At 42.8% G+C, this 19,267-nt stretch overlaps 2 protein-coding genes across 2 annotated transcripts in view; both read right to left on the bottom strand.

Annotated features, from left to right (window-relative positions):
- Window positions 1-19,267, bottom strand: part of LOC132572052 (collagen alpha-1(XXIII) chain-like) — a 66,278-nt gene that overhangs the window by 23,435 nt on the left and 23,576 nt on the right. Inside the window, exons 14-18 of the mRNA XM_060238839.1 lie at window positions 18,088-18,177; window positions 15,715-15,804; window positions 8,570-8,620; window positions 7,228-7,284; window positions 5,643-5,669 (exon numbers count right to left, since the gene is read on the bottom strand). Coding sequence (XP_060094822.1) covers window positions 5,643-5,669; window positions 7,228-7,284; window positions 8,570-8,620; window positions 15,715-15,804; window positions 18,088-18,177 — 315 coding nt within the window. The remainder of the gene's footprint in view (window positions 1-5,642; window positions 5,670-7,227; window positions 7,285-8,569; window positions 8,621-15,714; window positions 15,805-18,087; window positions 18,178-19,267) is intronic.
- Window positions 1-19,267, bottom strand: part of NME5 (NME/NM23 family member 5) — a 130,413-nt gene that overhangs the window by 105,211 nt on the left and 5,935 nt on the right. The window lies entirely within an intron of this gene.

The raw sequence follows: 19,267 nt of genomic DNA, 5'->3' as shown, positions 1-19,267 counted from the left end.
GTGTGAATTCTCCACACATGCAGCTGCATCAGATGTTATGTCGTGGGTACAGTGGAACAGAGGCCACAAAGCATTAATAGTTTTGCAATCCTTTGACTTGTTTTATCAATACAATCAAAACCCTTGGAGGCCAATCCTAAACTGCAGGAGGGAGGAAGTTGTGAAAAGCAGCGTTTCAAAAATACACTTGATTGCACGTGAGAGGCCAGTATAGCTGGACTTAGAATAAGCAACCAAAAGAGTTACGCAGTAGAAAGAACGGGCAAATAAGCAAAAAGCTCTGTGTAGTAATGGCTTAAGTCTAAGTCAATATTTAAAGAGATATCGTCCAATAAAGCCAAATTAATTCCAAAATGTCTATGTTTATTTCATAAGGCATCGTGCCGCAAAGAAGTGTGGAAACAAAATATGCACAGAGCAATTTTCCACCAAAATTCTTATATGATAACTGCATGTAAAAATGATTCTATTTTTGGTAGCAAAACCAGTAGCGCGGCAGGATTAACTGGTTTAACTTCCTGTTTTACTGATTTTTTTAGATTGGGCAATAATCTAGGATCTCAACACAGATTGGATTCTTCCAGTAGGAACCTCACATGTTAAATTACTGCATCCTACAAAAAGTGTAAAAGTTATGTTGCTTCAATTTATGGTCTCCACCTGAAGTAAATCTTTTGTATTAGTGTGGAGAGTTTTTTCTAGTAACTGAGGAACCCAGATTCTAATATCAATTAACATTTGTTCTAGGTATTAGTACTGCTGAAGTTCATGTGTGGCGGCATATTGTTTAGTACATTCACCAAATCACATTTGTAGTTTGAATTACTCACTTTATGCCCATTAATTATTTGAAGACCCCACAAGTTTGCAAATGGTGCATTAAAAATAGGTTTTGGAAAAGTATAGTATAGAAATCAAACCTCTATCCCAAAAATGCTTGCAACCATCTATATATCTGATTCTGAACATGACCCGAGTGTACAGATTAATACAATTGCACAATAAGGCCAGGTACAAGAAGGAGAACCTTGGGAAACTCTCAGGTTTGCAGAAAAGTCTTCTTTTTTAAAAAAGAAAAATAAAGAGCAGGGTAAAATACAATTTAGAAGTTCATCCGGGAGGCTTACTCCTTCTGGGCACTCCCAGCTCCAAGGATCACCAGTGCTGAATGTACCAGTCTGATGGTTGAGGTGCAAAAGAGTTTGGCGATTTGGCTGCTTTACCCACTGCTCTTCGCACTGGCCAATGCCCTGCCAGCCCTTGTGGAGACCATAGCAGGCTGGGCGTTGGAATATCCTAGACTTCTGGTCCTGGGTGACTTCAATGTCCATGCCGATGACGTGGGCTCCACATTAGTATCAGACCTGGTGTCATCCATGGCAGCACTGGGACTCTCTCAATATGTAACAACTCCCACCCATCAGGCTGGACACATTCTGGATTTGATCTTTGCAGTGGGAATGACAGTGGACCGTATTACTGCTGATGCAGTGCTGTGATCGGACCACTATGCCCTGAAGGCCCGCTTGAATATCCCGCTCCAACCCTGTTTGGGCATTAGGTGTATTTTAGCCCGCCCATGGAGCCAAATGGACCCTATGCGGTTCCAGATGGCTCTTTGGGATCCTTGACTCCCTGGCAATTCTCTAGATGAGCTTGTGGAGACCTGGCATAGCAGGCTCACCCCGGCCATCGATGAAATCACTCCCAGGTGCCCTCTGCGCCCCCGTACAAAGCTGGCACCCTGGTATACACCAGGGCTACGGCAGATGAAACAGAGGCTCAGATGGCTAGAGAGGCAGTGGTGTCGAGCCCGTGACGAAGTGACAAGAACAGCTTGTAGGTCGTATATGAGAACCTATGAGGTGGCAGTCAAGACTGCTAAGAAAATACATTTTATGACCATGATTGCGTCTGTGAACTCAAGCCCAGCACAATTATTTAGGATAATTCGGTCTTTAACTACCCTACCGCAGTGTATACCAAATGCTAGGGAATTGGATATTGGCTGTGAGGCATTTGCACGTTTTTTTGCAGATAAAGTCCTGTCACTCCGCCGTGACCTCCTTGCCACTTTGGAAACAGTAAATGAACTCGAGGTCCCGAGCACATCTTTTAGTCAAGTTTTGGATTCTTTCACTCCACTCAGCCTAGAGGAAATTGCCTCTAAAAGAGGCAGTGGTTCACCCCCTTTTAAAAAGCCATCTTTGGACCCGGCTGAATTGGCCTGAAGTTAGGCTAGTGTCTAACTTGCCATTTTTAGGCAAGATTATTGAAAGGGCTGTGGCAGTGCAGCTTCAGAGTTTTCTGGATGACGCTTCCGTGCTTAACCCATATCAATACGGTTTACGTCCAGGTCATGGGACGGAGACGGTTCTGGTCGCCCTCACAGATGATCTCCAGAGGCATCTTGACAGAGGTGGCTTGGCAATGCTGATGTTGCTAGACCTGTCGGCAGCGTTCAACACAGTCGACTATCAGCTACTGACCTTTTGCTTGCCGACGCTGGGATTCAGGGGTTGGCCTTGAACTGGCTTTCCTCCTTCCTCCAGGTTCGGGGACAGAGGGTGGTGCTAGGAGATGAACTATCCCGACGACACCCACTTATATGTGGTGTGCCACAGGGAGTGGTTCTTTCTCCGATGTTATTCAACATCTACATGCACCCCCTTGCCCAGAGATATGGACTGGGTTGTCACCAGTATGCAGATGACACCTAGCTCTATCTGTTGATGAGCAGCCAATCCAACTCCACCTCAGAAGATCTGTCCACAGCATTGCAAGCTGTGGCAGGGTGGCTCAAGCTGAGTAGACTGAAATTAAATCCGACGAAGACGGAAGTCCTGTATCTGAGTCGCCGCTGTCCGGGACCGAAGGTCCATTTACCTACCTTCGATGGAGGCCAGCTCACGCTGGCGGCCAAGGTTAAAAGCTTAGGGGTGCTCTTGGATCTTTCTTTAACAATAGAGGCCCAAGTAGCTGCCACTGCCAAGTCAGCCTTTTACCTTCTGCAGATGGCAAAGCAGTTGGTCCACTTTCTCGAACACAATGACTTGGCAACAGTGATCTATGCAACGGTCACCTCAAGACTGGATTACTGTAATGCTCTCTACATGGGGCTGCCCTTGTCCCAAATCCGGTGACTTAAGCTAGTGCAGAATGCTGCAGCCAGGCTGTTAATGGGAGTTCCTTTATGGGAACACATCCAGCCTGTGCTGAAAGCACTGCATTGGCTACCGATAGGGTACCAGATTGCTTCAAGGTGCTGGTCATTACCTTTAAAGCCCTATATGGCCAGGGTCCTGCATACCTTAGGGACCGCCTTTCCCTACACATACCCTAGCGAGCACTTCGGTCCGGGACTCAAAACCTGTTGACAGTTCTCAGTATCAGAGCAGTGAAGGTCAAAACAGTGAGAGCCAGGGCCTTTTCCGTTGCTGACTCTAGCTGGTGGAATGAGTTGCCGGAGGAGGTTAGGGCCCTGCGAGAGCTTTTACAGTTCTGCAGGGCCTGCAAAATGGCACTCTTCCACCAGGCATTTACATGAATGGTAACATCTGCAGCAATGGGGCTGGCCCATAAGAACACCACCAATGGCCTACTGCACTCTGCTATGGCGATCTTGAGACCTCAGAGTATAGCTAACCACCAGAATTTAAATCGCTGCCTGAAATTATGATAGTAGCACATGCAAATGTTTTAAATTGTTTTATGTTCTATGTTTTTATTGTTGTTTATTGTATCGGTCACACTAATATGTTGGTGTCGACCCTTGGTTTGTGAGCCACTCTGAGCCTGCCTTTGGTGGGAACGGCGGGATATAAATTAAATAAATAAATAAATAAAATAAATCTCATAAGATCTTGGCAATGATTCTAGATTGGCCAAGCAACTCCAGACAATGTCACTGATGTTGGTTGCTGCAGTTTCATTTTGAAACTTGCAGTGAATTGATGGTGGAGGAGAAAAGATCTGGGCAAGCAGAAAAGACAAGAAGAAAGACTGGGGGAGTAGGATACAAAGCTAAAGTTGATGGATGAAGGGAGTAAAAGTGAAACAAGAGAAGGGAAAATGGGAGCTGGAGGGAAGCTTTGAGGAGGACTAAAGGAAAGGACTAGAGGAGAAAGGAGCAGATGAGAGCCGAATAAGAAAGGTAGGTGGGAAGGAAGGAAGGAAGGAAGGAAGGAAGGAAGGAAGGAAGGAAGGAAGGAAGGAAGGAAGGAAGGAAGGAAGGAAGGAAGGAAGGAAGGAAGGAAGGAAGGAAGGAAGGAAGGAAGGAAGGAAGGAAGGAAGGAAGCTGCATGGGCTGGGAGGGGGCAGAGACAGCATGGGAGGAAGAACAGTCCTCCCAGGTCCTCCATTTATATTTGTTATTCAAAGATTTATTCTCTATGTAGAAGAAACAGAAGAATACAGATATTGCTAGACACAATAAGGCCCATTCATACAAACAGTTCTGTGTAATTCAGCAGAGACCTTTACATAGTATTTTAGACTGTTCATACTGAATGTTTCTGTTGATCTTTTACAACACAATACTATACTCTTAATATTTTCACAGACCAACCTGCAGTTTAAATACAGTGGGCTGGATTCTATGAACTGCAAATACAAGGAGCTTATAGAGGCAGATCTTTCCTTCCCTTCTCCCTTTGTAACCCTAAAAAATCCAGTTCCAAAATTCAGGGAACAAGGTGTCATGGTGTGTGTGTGTGTGTGGTAAAGAATGTAGAGTCAGGCAAAATCATTTTCCCCTCTTCTTGTAGCCAAAGAAGCCAGTGACTTGATCAAGGCTCAATACTAAGCCTTGGTTGCTGGTATGTGAATTATCCTTGAAGAAGCTTCAGGCTTGCTTGTATAGTCCCTGTGTCATGGGTGACGAGAACGGGCTGACATCAGAGCCTACAGCCAGCCCCTCTAGTGTTCAGGAGACTGACAACTTGGCACCAGCCGCTCCTGCCCCTGACCCAGCAGCAGAGGAGGAGGAGCAGGCACAGCTGCAAGCAGGAAGCCCGCCTAACTCCCCCCTACCACCACCAGTAGCTTGATTAAGGGAATGGCTACACTGTGATTTAGCAATCCGGCATAGGGATGCACATCTAAGGGGAAGGCAGTCGTTAAGCCCTGAGTATTAGCAGGAGCTTTCCTGCTATTAATTGGAGTACCACCAGAGGCCCATTTAGCCCCTGCTTGGGGTTGGGGTTTCCATGAAAGCAACAAGTTGTTTTGGCTCAATGCATGTCCACCTCAGTCCCTGCACTCTGGCAGACTCTTTGGTTCCCTGACTCCTGGCTCTAGATGACCTCGCTTTCCGCTCTCTGATTTGGCATGTTGACTCGGCTTTCATTGGAACCTTCGGCTTGACCCTGGACTGGACTAGGACCTTGCTCACGCCTGCACCCAGCCCATGACACCCTGCTCCTCCCTCCTCTTCTCCTCATGCAAAAAATGAGATAATGACTTACTTCATGTGTTGTATCTAAACTGCCACTAAAATGGCCCACATTAATCTCACCAAGAAGTAAAATGGAAATACAGCACAATTTAAAGTTAAGTACATACAACTATATTTTGCTATTAAGACACACATTTTGTAGACTAGTTTTCAAATATTACAGGACATTCTTATATCAGATACTCACCTTATGTCCTTGTATTCCTTTAGGACCCTAAAGACAGACAATGCTTCATTTATAATAGAACTTTCAAATCTGGAAATACATAATCTAAACTTTATACCCAACCTTTCATACTCAAATTGCCTCACAAAATCAAAATTAGGTATAAAATTACCAAATTAAAAAAAAAATTATCTCAAGGTAGAGTATGTTTATTTGCCTTCCTCTAAGCACAGGCGTTATTAGGAAAACAAGTCCAGCCTCTAATAGAAGAACTGAGGGCTTTTTTTAAATAGCAAAAGCCCAGCAGGATCTAATTTTCATATTAGGCCACACCCCCTGATATCACCATTGTTTCACACAGGGCTCATTTGCATATTAGGCCACTAAGTAAACTGGAATTGTGTTCCTGTGTGTTCCTTCTCAAAAAAAAAGAAGCAGCTCTGGATAGATAAATTCATCTAAAACAGTAGAATATACTCTTCCCTCCCCTTTTTTCCCATCAAATATCCAGCCATGCCCTTTGGGAAAAAATATTTGTGATCACTAAGATATAATACTACAAGTAAGGCTATATTCAGGTTTCCAGTCTTGCAAGCTCTTCTTAGTTAAAGCTTGAATTATTCAGTCTGTATTGAATTTAAGATAGCATTTGAGCAAGCAAGTGGATTTAACAGATTCTTCCTCCCACTCGCCATGCTGATTCTACAAGTTTTCTTAGGAACAGCTTTTCTTAGTGGCACACCATCTAAAATGCTGCTGCTACTGGTCTGGGGAGGTAGGAAAGATCTGATCTGTGACATCAAGCTGTTAGTTTGTTTCAATCTTCTGTACTCAAAACAGACCTCAGTTATTTTATTTCCTCACACATGTCCTTGGGATCTGATCTAGTAGCTAAATATATTAAAGGAAAATTTTCACTGTGGATTTTTCTTACATATATTCATTAGGAGCAGCCTTGCTGTCCAGTAAATGAAGCCTAGGTAACAACTTGCTGACAGCCTTGAGATGATAGACACTAAGAGGTTCCAGACACGTGTCCTCAGTGCAATAGCTTTCCTAGCTATCTGCAATACAGCATCTGTGCACTTAGTTGTACATTCTGTTAACAAGTTTACCTGTCTCAAGGAGAGCTACATTTGAGCCAAGTAGCACATGAAAGACCAAGAAGATACCCTTTGCTGCTATCTGACAAAGGAAGCTTTAATTCTTCAAGAGCTTATGTGCCTCCCCTCCATCTTGTTAATCTCTATGGTGTCACTAGACTTGAATCTAGCTGTTCTACTGAAGACCAACACAGCTACCCTCTGGAACAATCCCAAGGATTACTTTTTATAAAAACATGGGAAACACATTGTTTGTGGCCTCCAGTGCTTCACCCACTCTGTGCTTATCCCCAAAAACAAAAGCCATAAAACAGAAAAAACAGAGACACTGACTGAACTCATTACATGGTTTTAGTATACAGCTTCAGTGATTTCCATTAGATATGAATTAAAATACATGAGTGGAAATGGAATATGTTTCCCAGGGCAGGGTCACATGGTTCCTTATTTGGCAAATGTCAGAGCCCCATTCAAAGTTTGAAAACAGCTTTCATAAGACTTACCGTAGGGCCTGGTGGACCTGGTAGGCCTGGAGGTCCTGGTTCAGCTATGACCTGCACCTGTGAATTTCATTATGCATGAAAATCCCATTACATAATACAGGCTATAGGTAATAAAAAATGTTCACAGTGAAGAATGAATTTTTCAAAGAACCATCAAATTAATAGAGGGGAGAGAATATACAAATATCTCTTTAAAATTGCATTATAATAGGCACGAGCCACTTCGTATCAGGCACAACACCCATCTACAATGGATTCCTGGGGATCTAACTAACAGGCAGAAGGGGCATCAAGACAGTGGGAATGGGATGGTTGTGCACACCTCCCATAGGTCAATCCAATTGTCCCATCCCCCTTAATTCAAGTGACTTCTGTTCAGAGAAGGTACTGAATGGGAAAGCAGGATGTACTCATAGATTTAGCACCCCCAACATCTTTTCATGCTGTCTATATGGAAGCTTTATATTGGGAGAGAGAAGAAAGCATGCCTTCCCTGAGCATATGGGAATCCTCTACATATGAGCACTGTGCCCACAAGGGACTGGATAATGCCCAATGTGTTCAACAAATGTCATTTACTAGAGTCAGAAATCATTAAATCAAAAACATCTAATAAGCATTATTTAAATTCAATGCATTGCATGGTCACAAAATGCAAACCGGTTATCTTGGAAACAATTACCATAGACTTAAGAATCCTAGTCTGCTACTGGATTAAATGAAAATTTTAAAATATGGCTCTTAATACAGACCATAATCAGATGTACAATAAATAAAGCCCTAGACGTTTAGGAACTTAAGCAAGATTCACTATATATTGGACCACAATGGTAAAAAAGAAGCCACTCTGAAATTTAAACTGTCATCTATGTAACACTTGCAAAAGATCATGATTTGGAGCACTATGCTGATAGGCTGTACTTTTTGTTCTAACCCACCCCCTTTTATTATTTCTGTGTTTTAGATCTAGATAGTAGATAAGCACAGAAAGTCAAATAAATACATAATGTTTCTATTAAGATGAACACAAAATAAAACCATATGAACAAATATCCTGTGTAAACAGAAAGAACCAAACTAGATTTTTAGCTTTTCCAACCTTGGAAAGGCCTCAGCATGGAGTGGGAAAGAGAGAACAAAAACACCAACCTACACCAGCATCTTCCATTAATGGCGTGCTGGATCCAACTGGACCCAACTACATATTAATTCTATTGCAAAATGTAGGAGCTACTTCTACAATGCAGATGCCTTAACTGAAGACAAAAATTCTGTTTCACACAAAGGTGTGAACCTTGCCAACTTTTTCTATTGATTTGGCATTCAGGAGTTACAAACTTACAAGATCTGGTTCGCAGGGAGCACCACGTTCTCCTTTTGGCCCATCAATCCCCTAGACAGTAAATGGAAAAATGAGAGGTATGAATGCATTTCTCAATAAAGAAAAAATCACAATCCATTCCCATTGTCTTATATATCTTACTTCAGTTCTTCCCCTACTAATTTTTAGTGGGAATTTCTTATAAAAGACTAACCCGCTCTTGGGTCGTATTTTATGCTGGCCAGCAGCCATTGGAAAATCAAATGCCACTTATTTCCTCCATAACTGAAGATTCTGCCTTTGAAATATGCCAGTGTGTCAGTTTGAAGAACTGCTAGAGACTGGATGCAATGTGTAAAGACTGTGGGATGTTTGTATTTTTACCTAAGAGTAGCATGAATTACACTTGCAGCAAGTGTAAGTTAGTGGCCCTGCTGGAGAAGAAGATGCAGGGACTGGAAGCACGATTGTCCACACTGCAGTGCATAAAGGAAGGTGAAGATTTTCTTGACAAAATGCATGAGGTGCCCTTGAAAGGACAAGAGGAGGGAGAGGAAATGGTATCTCAGCAGTTAGAAGAGAACCCAACACAGGAGGAAGGTTCCTGGAAAAATGTAACCCAAAAGAGAAAGAAAATCAGGAGATGTTCTGAGCCCCTGCTGCTCAGCAATAGGTTCCAGGATCTCCCTACAGTAACTGATTTTGAACCATTGGAACAAGGCCTACTTCCCCAGCCTCCACAAAGCTTGAACAAGTTTCTCAGGATCCTGTGGGTAAGAAGCCTGGAGCTTCTGCTCCCCAATATAGGAAGAGGAAGGTGGTGGTGTTTGGAGACTCCTTGCTCAGAGGGGTGGAGCCCAAAGTGTGGCGACCGGACTTGTCATCCCGAGAGGTCTGCTGTCTGCTGGGAGCATGCATCCAGCATGTGACAGAAAGGATTGGAAGATTTATCAAGCCCACGGATTACTATTCTTTCTTGATGATCCACGTGGGAACAAATGATACTGCCCATCATAGCCCTGAAGGTATTAGAAAAGACTATATGGCTCTGGGTCAGAAGGTGGAGGAGCTGGGAGTACAGGTTGTGTTCTCGTCAGTGCTTCCTGTTGAAGGCCGTGGCTTAGGACGAGAAAGAAGAATACTTCAAATAAACGACTGGCTACATCTATGATGTCGTCAGTAAAGATTTGGATTTCTGGACCATGGCTTATGCTTTTGAGATGGTGGTCTTCTATCAGGAGATGGTTTGCACCTTGTGGCAGTAGGGAAAAGGGTGTTTGGTAACAGCCTTGCTAACCTAATAAGGAGGGCTTTAAACTAAATTGTATGGGGGAGTGAGACAATAATTCAAAGCCTCGTATGATGAAAGAAACTGGGGATAAGAACATTAAAGATTTGCAGGGAGTGGCGCATATGCTAGGTAATGTTAACTTGCAGGCTTGTACGGAAACCAAACCCTTGGGATGCATAAATTCCTTGGGATTCCGATGTCTCTACACTAATGCACAGAGTATGGGAAACAAACAGGAGGAACTGGAAGTTCTAATAAAGGAAGGAGACGATGACATAATAGGCCTTACTGAAACATGGTGGGATGACACTCACAACTGGAATATTAGGATTCAGGGGTACAACTTATTTAAAAGGGACAGGCAAATGAGAAAGGGCAGAGGCGTAGCAGTATATGTGAAGGAGGTATATACTTGTGAGCAAATATGTGAATCGGAGCATGGCAGCTCAGTTTTGAGTCTCTGGGTAAAAATAAAAGAAGCAAGAAACAACAGTGATATTATTGTGGGGGTCTGCTATAGACCACCGAGTCAGGCAGAGGACTTGGATGAGATACTTCTACAGCAGATTGCAAAGCTTTCCAAGAGAAGGGATACAGTGATCATGGGAGATTTCAATTACCCGGACATCTGTTGGAAGTCCAACTCTGCTAAAAATGAAAAGTCAAATAGATTCCTGACTTGTTTTGCTGACAACTTCCTTTTCCAGAAAGTGAAGAAGGAAACAAGGGGATCTGCTATCTTGGATTTGATTCTCACCACAAGGAAGAATTGATTGAAGAAGTGGAAATAGTGGGCACCCAGGGCAGTAGTGACCATGTGATTTTGGAATTTACAGTTTTAGGGAAGGGAAAAACTATACGTAGTCAGACTTATAGGTTGGACTTCAGAAAGTCAAATTTTGATAAACTTAGAACTATTCTGGGTAAGATCCCAGGGTCAGAAATACTTAGGAGGAAGGTGATTCAGGAGGGGTAGGAGTTTCTTAAAAGCGAAATACTGAAAGCCCAATCACAGACGATTCCTATGAGAAGAAAAAATGGAAAAAGCCTAAAGAAGCCGAAGTGGTTCCATAAACAGCTCTCTAAAGACTTGAGAAATAAAAAAGACTCCTTTAGGAATTGGAAGGAGGGCCTTATAACCAAGGATGAATATAAACAAGTCAGCAGTGCTTGTAGAGAAAAAGTTAGGGAAGCTAAAGCTCAGTATGAGCTTAGGCTGGCCAAAGATGCTAGAATCGATATTCGGAAGTATACGGAACTCCATAGAAAAGGCGGGAAAGGAGCTTCTCCAGCCTCGGGGGAGCTGCTTGCCTCCTTTCCCGCCTCTCCCATAGCCTCCTTGGGATTAGGGAGGCAGGGGGAGGGGGAGAGGAGCCCCAGCAGCCAATCCAAAGCATGCATTTGCAAAATGCATTGCAAATGCATGCTTTGCAGGGCTGTTGTGTAACTGATGGCTGGGCTAATCCCCCAGCCATCAGCATCATTGTTGTTCTTTTGTTACTTGGGTATCCAAGTAAACAGTGTTCTCTGGTCAATCACAGAGCAGTGGTATTTTTTGAAACTGCTCTGTGTAGGGCCAGAGAACCTTTTTAAGGAGTCTGCCTGGCTGGACTGCATTTCATTGCTGCTGTGTTGGTGTGTGAGAGAGATTGTGCTGCGCTGGCCCTTGGCCTCAGCTGCTGCTGCTCTCTCTCAGCTTTGCCTGACCTGTCTGGAGAAGAGAAGACATCTAAGGTAAGACAATCTTGGGGTTCTTGTTTTTATTTTAGCTAGTAAAAGGACTTTTTAAGACTCAGAGTCCCTTTTCTTATCCAGATTTGGGTGGGTGAGTACTGGGTAGCTTATTTGGGTTAGGGGGTTCTGCTGGGGGTGGGGACCTGGGATGGGGGGTTGCCAATTTGTCATATCTTACTTTAGTGAGAGGACTTTTAAAAGTGCAGTGTCTTTTTACTTTTCCTGATTTGGGTGGCTTGGATTTCTTGAGGTTAGGGTGAAGGTTTTTTGGGGGGGATGGGTTGGTAAAGTTCCTGTATTGTTAAAAGTCAAGGTTTTTTTTACTGTTTTAAAAGGATTCTGTGTTTGATTTGTTGCTGCTGTGTTGTGCTGCTGTTGTTCCTTTTCTCTTCTGGTTCTTGGGGGGGGGGGCTGTTTGGCCTAATTTTCATTGTTAAAAAGGTCACTTTTTTAATAGTTGAGTTTGTTGGCCTTTTCTCAGTGATCTTTTTGGGACTTGTGGGGTTTGTAGGGGAGAGTCCCCTGCAAATTTGGGGGCTCTCCCTCAAACCCCTTCTCCTCCAGGTGGCTTCCAATATACCCTATTTTGCCATTGATTTCAATGGCCATAGGGTATAATGGGGCCGTATATTTGGAAATAGCCGCACATCTACCATATATACGCCTATTCTGAGTACCATTATTCAGAAATATACAGTATTCCAAATATTTTGGCCCCATATATTTCCGAATCTGATTTTTTCCGAATTTTTTTTTTTTGCACACCCCTAGTGGTGGGCTCTCCTTCCTTGGAGGTTTTTAAACAGAGGCTAGATGGCCATCTGACAGCAATGAACACCCTGTGAATTTAGGAGGAGGTGTTTGTCAGTTTCCTGCATTGTGCAGGGGGTTGGACTAGATGACCCTAGAGGTTCCTTCCAACTCTATGATTCTATGATTCTATTCATTTTGTCCTACACTGCAAATAGAATGATTGATCTATGCACACTGTTAATGGCATGAGAGCCTTTGCTTGTAGCAAGATATACATAGATAAGTGAAAAACACCTTTATGGAAATAATCACACAAATCCTTTCCAGCAAATCATCACTTTCCCTTCTGAAAAGCACCACAGAATTTATTTATTTATTTACATTATGTCCACCATTCTTGATGAGACTCAATGGATTCTACACAGCGTAAAGGTAAAAAGGTAGTCTCCTGTGCAAGCACCAGTCGTTTCCGACTCGGGGGTGACATCGCATCATGACATTTTCATGGCAGACTTTTTACGGCATGGTTTGCCATTGCCTTCCCTAGTCATCTATACTTTACCTCCAGAAAGCTGGGTACTCATTTTATCGACCTCAGAAGGGTGGGTCAACCTTGAGCTGGCTACCTGAACCCAGCTTCCACTGGGATTGAACTCAGGTCGTGAGCAGAGCTTGGACTGCAGTACTGCAGCTTACCACTCTGTGCCACAGAGCTCTCTCTTTTTTTTTTTTACACAGTGTAAGTCAATACAATTAACAGCTGGGACATCTAATAAACAATGCAATAGGATTTGGATTTCAGAAATTTGTAAGCAAGCAGAAATTCAATAAAGAGTTGAAACGATACTGAAATAAAGTTTAAGTATTTAAACATGACATGTTAAACAATGCAGAAATTACCTAGTGGAAGTATACTTACAGATAGTACACAATAGTATAATCTGCAGTCTTTATTCCCTGTTCATGTAGCTCTGGTGTTCAGACCCATACTAAAGCTGTGAGGGATCTCAGCCAAAGCAAGTGGACCCTATTTGACTAGCTGTATGCTTGAATGGGTCTGAAGTAGGGTTGCCAATTTGCAGGTGGGGCTTGGAGGTTTCCTAGAATTAAAACTGATTTCCAGACTAGAGATCAGTTCCCCTGGAGAAAATGGCTGCTTTGGTGGGTGCGTTCTATGGCATTATGCTAGGAGTGTGCATTCAGTATAAACACATAAACAGAATCGAAAAAAAAATACCAAAAAACCCCCCACCTCAGTGGTATTTTCGGCTATTATTTAAGCTGAATACAGATCAGAGAATCTGACTGGCTAGCAGTATAGCCAAGCCTGAATAAAGCCTTTTTTTTTTTTTTTTTTGCTTTTATTTGGGTATATTCAGCTATACTGATTGGCTGCTGGGCTCCTCTTGCAGCTTGGTTTTTTTTAAAGAGGAGCTAGCCCCAGCAAAGGTGATGTGGAGCTCTCAGCTCCCACCATCAACCCAGATGATTCTCTCTTGCCTTCCCACTGCATGCAGATCCTGCAGCCAGCTTCTCTTGTGGCACAGCTTACATTGCACTGCAGCTCTCCCAGCCAAGTCTGCATGTGGTAGAGAGACCTCCCCACTGCACGCAGGTCCTGGAGTCAGCTTCTCCTGCTATGTGGTCTAAACTGTGCTGCAGGAGAAGCCAAGCCAGCCCCAGGGTCAGGCTGACTTTTAAAAAAATTGATATTATTTTTCTTGGGTCTATTGGAAAAATTTTTCAGGTCCAATAGATCTGAGCCAAAAATACTGTGCGTTGGGTCTTTTTGCACACTCCTACATTACACTCCATTAAAAGTCCTGTGGCGCAGAGTGATAAAGCTGCAGTCTTAAGCTCTGCTCACGACCTGAGTTCGATCCCAGCAGAAGCTGGGTTCAGGTAGCCGGCTTGAGGTTGACTCAGCCTTCCATCCGTCGAAGGTCTGTAAAATGAGTACCCAGCTTGCTGAGGGGAAAGTGTAGATGACTGGGGAAGGCAATGACAAACCACCCCATAAAGTCTGCTGTGAAAACGTTGTGAAAGCAACATCACCCCAGAGTCGAAAATGACTGGTGCTTGCACAGGGGAATACCTTTACCTTTTACATTACACTCCACTGAGATCCAGCCTCTCCTCAAATGGTATCCTCTCCTAGTTCCAAACCCAAACACTCCAGGAATTTCCCAATCCAGAGCTGGCAACCCTAATCTGAAGACATGCCTATCTATCATTTCAGGCACTCTGCTGTGGATGTACCTCATGGCTGACTGAAAATCAAGGCGCCCATATTAAAAAGATTAAACTATTAAAAACTATTAAACTGTTAAAAAAGATTAAACTATTAAAAAGATTAAAAACTATTAAAGATGTCTCTTTAATAATAAGATTAAGTATTTAATAATACGAATAAGTCTTTATCATGTGTTGAATATTTATTATGATATTCACTGCTTCTTGCATTAGTACTGCTAACAGAAAAGACAGAATGCCAATTTGTGACTACCCTATATAGCAGGGGTAGCCAAAGTTGCTTAATGTAAGAGCCACATAGAATAAATGTCAGATGTTTGAGAGTCGCAAGACATGAACATCAGATGTTTGAGAACTACAAGACAGGAAGGAGAAGAAGAAGGAGAAGATATTAGATTTATATCCTGTCCTATACTCTGAATCTTAGAGCGTTCACAATCCCCTTTACCTTCCCCCGACCATCAGACACCCTGTGAGGTAGGTGGGGCTGAGAGAGTTCTTACAGCAGCTGCCCTTTCAAGGACAACTCCTGCTAGAACTATGGCTGACCCAAGGCCATTCCAGCAGCAGCAAGTGGAGGCATGGGGAATCAAACCCATTTCTCCCAGATAAGAGTCTGCACACTTAACCACTACACCAAACTGGCTCTCAGGAAGAAGTAAGTTAGGAAGGAAGGAAGGGAGGAATGGAGGGAGATGGAGAGGGGGAGGGAAGGAGAGGTGGAAAGAAAGAATGGGGTGATGGGGACTTTGAGTGTGAAAGAGCCACATGTGGTTTCCGAGCCACAGTTTGGCCACCCCAGCTATATAGCATCACAAGACAACAGGCTACCATATTTGCAGGTATCCACAGGTCTTCCCTATGCTGTGGGCTGATGTGCCTCTGCTCCCTTTTCTTTTATTTGAATTGCTTCCAAATTCATGAGGAAGAACAAGCAAGGTCAGTAGCCTTTTTGGCCTTATTTGCAAGTAAAGGAAGCTTCTGTAATTTCTTCAGAGTGGTTCACTGAAACAAAGTTCAAAAACCCCTGTCACATAATATACTCATGTGAAAATGAATGTTTTCTGTCATGGAAGCAATCACTAGCAGTCATGGCATAACCATAAGGAGGAATCTGTATTGAAGATAGACATACCGGGGGACCAGACAAGCCCATTTCTCCTATCTCTCCTTTCTGTCCCATTAACCCAGGGCTTCCTTGGTCTCCTTTTATTCCTTTAGGACCCTAAAATTTAAACAAAAGAGTAGATACACTTTTAATTATGTTTTTTTTCTCTTACAGCTAGCTGTCACTCTAATAGGACAACACGTACATTTTGCATGCGCACTCAGACTTTTTTCCAGAAGCTATCCTTTCCCCAGGCCCTTCAAATTACTCTTTAAATCTGTAACAAAATGTTGGTGGGGGCGGGATTTAGCATGACAGCTTTTCAGAAGTGAGGTCAAGGCGACATAGTATTTACTGTACATAAGCATTGGGGCAGCTTCTTTCTTAAAAGTTTTAAGCTAAAAGAAAGCTTCTTTCTTAAAAGTTATAGACTGGAATAAATATTTCAGAATACAGCATTGCGAATAAGACTAGAACATGTTCCAGCCCACAAAAATGTTCAATTGGCCGCATGTGTAACTGAGGATCTTAAGTGGTAGTTCTTTGCCTCAAAAGAATCTCTTTCTATATAAAAAGCAAACCATGTTCCTGATGACTCACCTTGCCTCCCAGGGGCCACTGGGGAGACTGGGTGGGCGTTTGTTCTATCTGCTGCTCTGGGACCGGCTGCCTCTCCATTCATGGCTCTGCCCTTTCACTTACTGAACTGTTGCCTCAATTTGCAAGCCAGTGTCCACTGCCCGATGAAGTGTGGGTGTCCGCTCACTCCATCTGCTGCTTTGGGGCTGCCCACCTCTCCACTCATGGTTCCGCCCCCTCCTGAGCTCACCGTCTCCTCCACTAGTGATCCAGTGCTACCCAACTCCCTCTCCCTTAACTCCCACCACAGCCAGAGGCAGCTGAGGCCTCCCACTGCAGCACCCCTGCCACAATAGAAGCGGTTGTATCCGGGGAAGACTTTGCATTTGTGGCGTTGATAGTTGGTCAGGGTGGTGACAGTTACAGCAACTGAGATTGCCCCTGGAGCCCCTGCTGCCCACCTTCTTACTTAACTAATGGGTTGCAGGATGGGTGGGAAGACAGCAAGGGTGGGCCAGGTGAGTGAATTCCAACAGTCGAGGGGTGGGTGGGAAGGGTGGGGTGGAGTGAATACCTAGGGTTGGGGGGGGGAAGACAGCAAGGCTGAGGTGGGGAGTGAATGCCAAGGTTTGCAGGGGGGAGCAAGACTGGGAGGGAAATGAATGCCAAGAGTTGTGGGTAGTTGAGAGGAAGAGGTGGTTGAGGGCTATGTGGAAGTTGGTGAGTGGGTGGGAAGACAGGAAGGGTGGGGAATCATGTGCCCACAGCCTCTTTCTAGAGCCCACTGTATTTCTTCCAACAAGGGGCCTTATTCCTAGTCAACACATATTGTGGAAGACTAGGCAACAGATGCACTAATTGCAAGGCTATTGTCTCAATATGCAGTGTCTTCTTTTCCCTTCTTTTCCCTTTTTATATACGTAGCTTCTTAGTTAACAACCTGTGTCTGTTCCTCCTCCACTCTCTCATTGTTCTCTTGCTATGGAAATGCCATATCTAGAAACCTACTAAGTCCACCGACATATTAAAAGCCAATTTTGAAAAGTGACAAAAGAAATCACTGGGATACTGTGAAGGGTCAGAAACCTCGAGCGCTGAAGAACCCTCTGGCTTCCACTTATTAAAACAAACCTTTGCAAATTCTAAGTATGACCACTTTAAGCAAATCAAGAGGGCTGCAAAATGATAAAGGAGTAGATAGTGAGTTAGTATATTAACAGTAAATTGTCCGTGGGGGGAAACTAGCAGAGCAGTTTCTGGATCCAATCTGAGGATGAAAAGGGTTTGTATTAAATATAACACTGTATGCTACACATAATTCCTTGTGTGTTCCCAGTTTGAAATGTAAATGAAGAGAGGACAGAGACAAGACAATTCTATTTGGGTAGAAGAATCTGAGAGTACAGCAGCTGAGGCTCCCCGGACAGCCTGCAGAAAGTACAGAGGCCTGACGAGGAGTGGCCTTCCTGTGTCAGCTTCTCATCACAGTTTGCTGTTCTCTTTAATTGAAGCCTGCCCTGCCCCCTTCAGAAAGTCCCATTAGGGAGACTCCTAAAGAATCCAGGAAGCTTTCTGGCTGGATGTTTGCGAGGCAGCTTTATCAAGGCTGATAGGACTCCCACATTTGTCAGGGCATCAGAAAGTGCTAAGCTGATGCTGGACATTTTGATAGAGATTGCAGCTATTGGGGCCAGCTTCCCCATACCCATTCTCCCCCTCAAGCGTTCCGCATATTCACTGGTTTAAATAAGCTTGTATATCTATAACATACACTAGTGAAAATCAGGATTTATCTAAATATATATTTCAAAAAATACATACTGGTAGACCAGTCATGCCAACTTCTCCTATCTCTCCTTTCTGTCCCATTGGCCCAGGGCTTCCTTGGTCTCCTTTTGACCCTTTAGGACCCTGAAATTTAAGCGTAAGAAATTCATAGGATGATACATTTTTAAGAAACAGTTTCAGCACTGCTTCCTTAGAATATATTAAACTTTAATGATATAATAAACAGATGTAGCTTAGAATCAAAGAATGATTATAATAGATCAAGTGAATATGACAATTTAATTTAAAAGTCTGTGAGGCATGACATCTCCAATCACAAATATCATTATTGATATAATAAGAATTTTGATGGACAGTGTGATTTGGGTACGTAAATACTTATCCTGCACACAATAATGTTAAATGTTATTCATCTATTGACTACAGAAACATACAAAATATTTTGGATGTTTTAATATCTTTGATATCAAAATGTCAAAATATATTGGATGTTTAATAAAGACTCAGAAGGGTAGGGTGATCATGTGATACTGCCTCTGTGTTTTCTACTTGTATAGAGAGATAGTGGGGGCGGAAACTTGCAACATACCAGAGAAAGGAGTCAGAACTAATATAAAATTATCCAGTACTCCACAATAGGAGTTGTCACAAATTATCTTCTATAGACTGTTTCACATATACATAACGTAATCTGTGTAAGGATTTTTTTTGCCCTAAACTTTGGCATCTATGATATTTTTTTTTTTTTTTTTTTTTGGTTTTTAAATGTTTTATTCAATCGAAAAGCAGCATACAAAGAGTTACAACATTTGTAATCTTACAAGCGAACGGAAAAGAGAAAAAAAAAGAAAAAAAAAGAAAAAAAAGGCAATAATATATACTGCTGTGATTATTAGTCATAGTCGTCCTTGAGAAGGGTCATCTGTAGTTTTATATCCGCAATTGGCAATTTTAACCAAACTCACAAAGTTCTCATTCTAAATATTTCATACAAGAAACCAAATTGTATATAATTTAACATTAATAAGAAGGAATTTGTCAAACATTTAATTTACTAACACAGATTCTTGCCTGTGGGAAACAGGCAAGGCATCTATGATATTTTAATTGTGAAGAATATTTGGCATTTGTGAAGATTCTGGCTCATTTGCAGATTTCTAACTGTTCCCTTATTTAGACCTAGATTTGAGTCTGGTAGCATCCTAAAGGTCAA

This window comes from Heteronotia binoei, chromosome 5 (assembly GCF_032191835.1).
Source record: "Heteronotia binoei isolate CCM8104 ecotype False Entrance Well chromosome 5, APGP_CSIRO_Hbin_v1, whole genome shotgun sequence".
Taxonomy (NCBI): Eukaryota; Metazoa; Chordata; class Lepidosauria; order Squamata; family Gekkonidae; genus Heteronotia; species Heteronotia binoei.
Note: the sequence above shows the minus strand (reverse complement) of the source record. Positions and strands in the feature narration are given on the sequence as shown.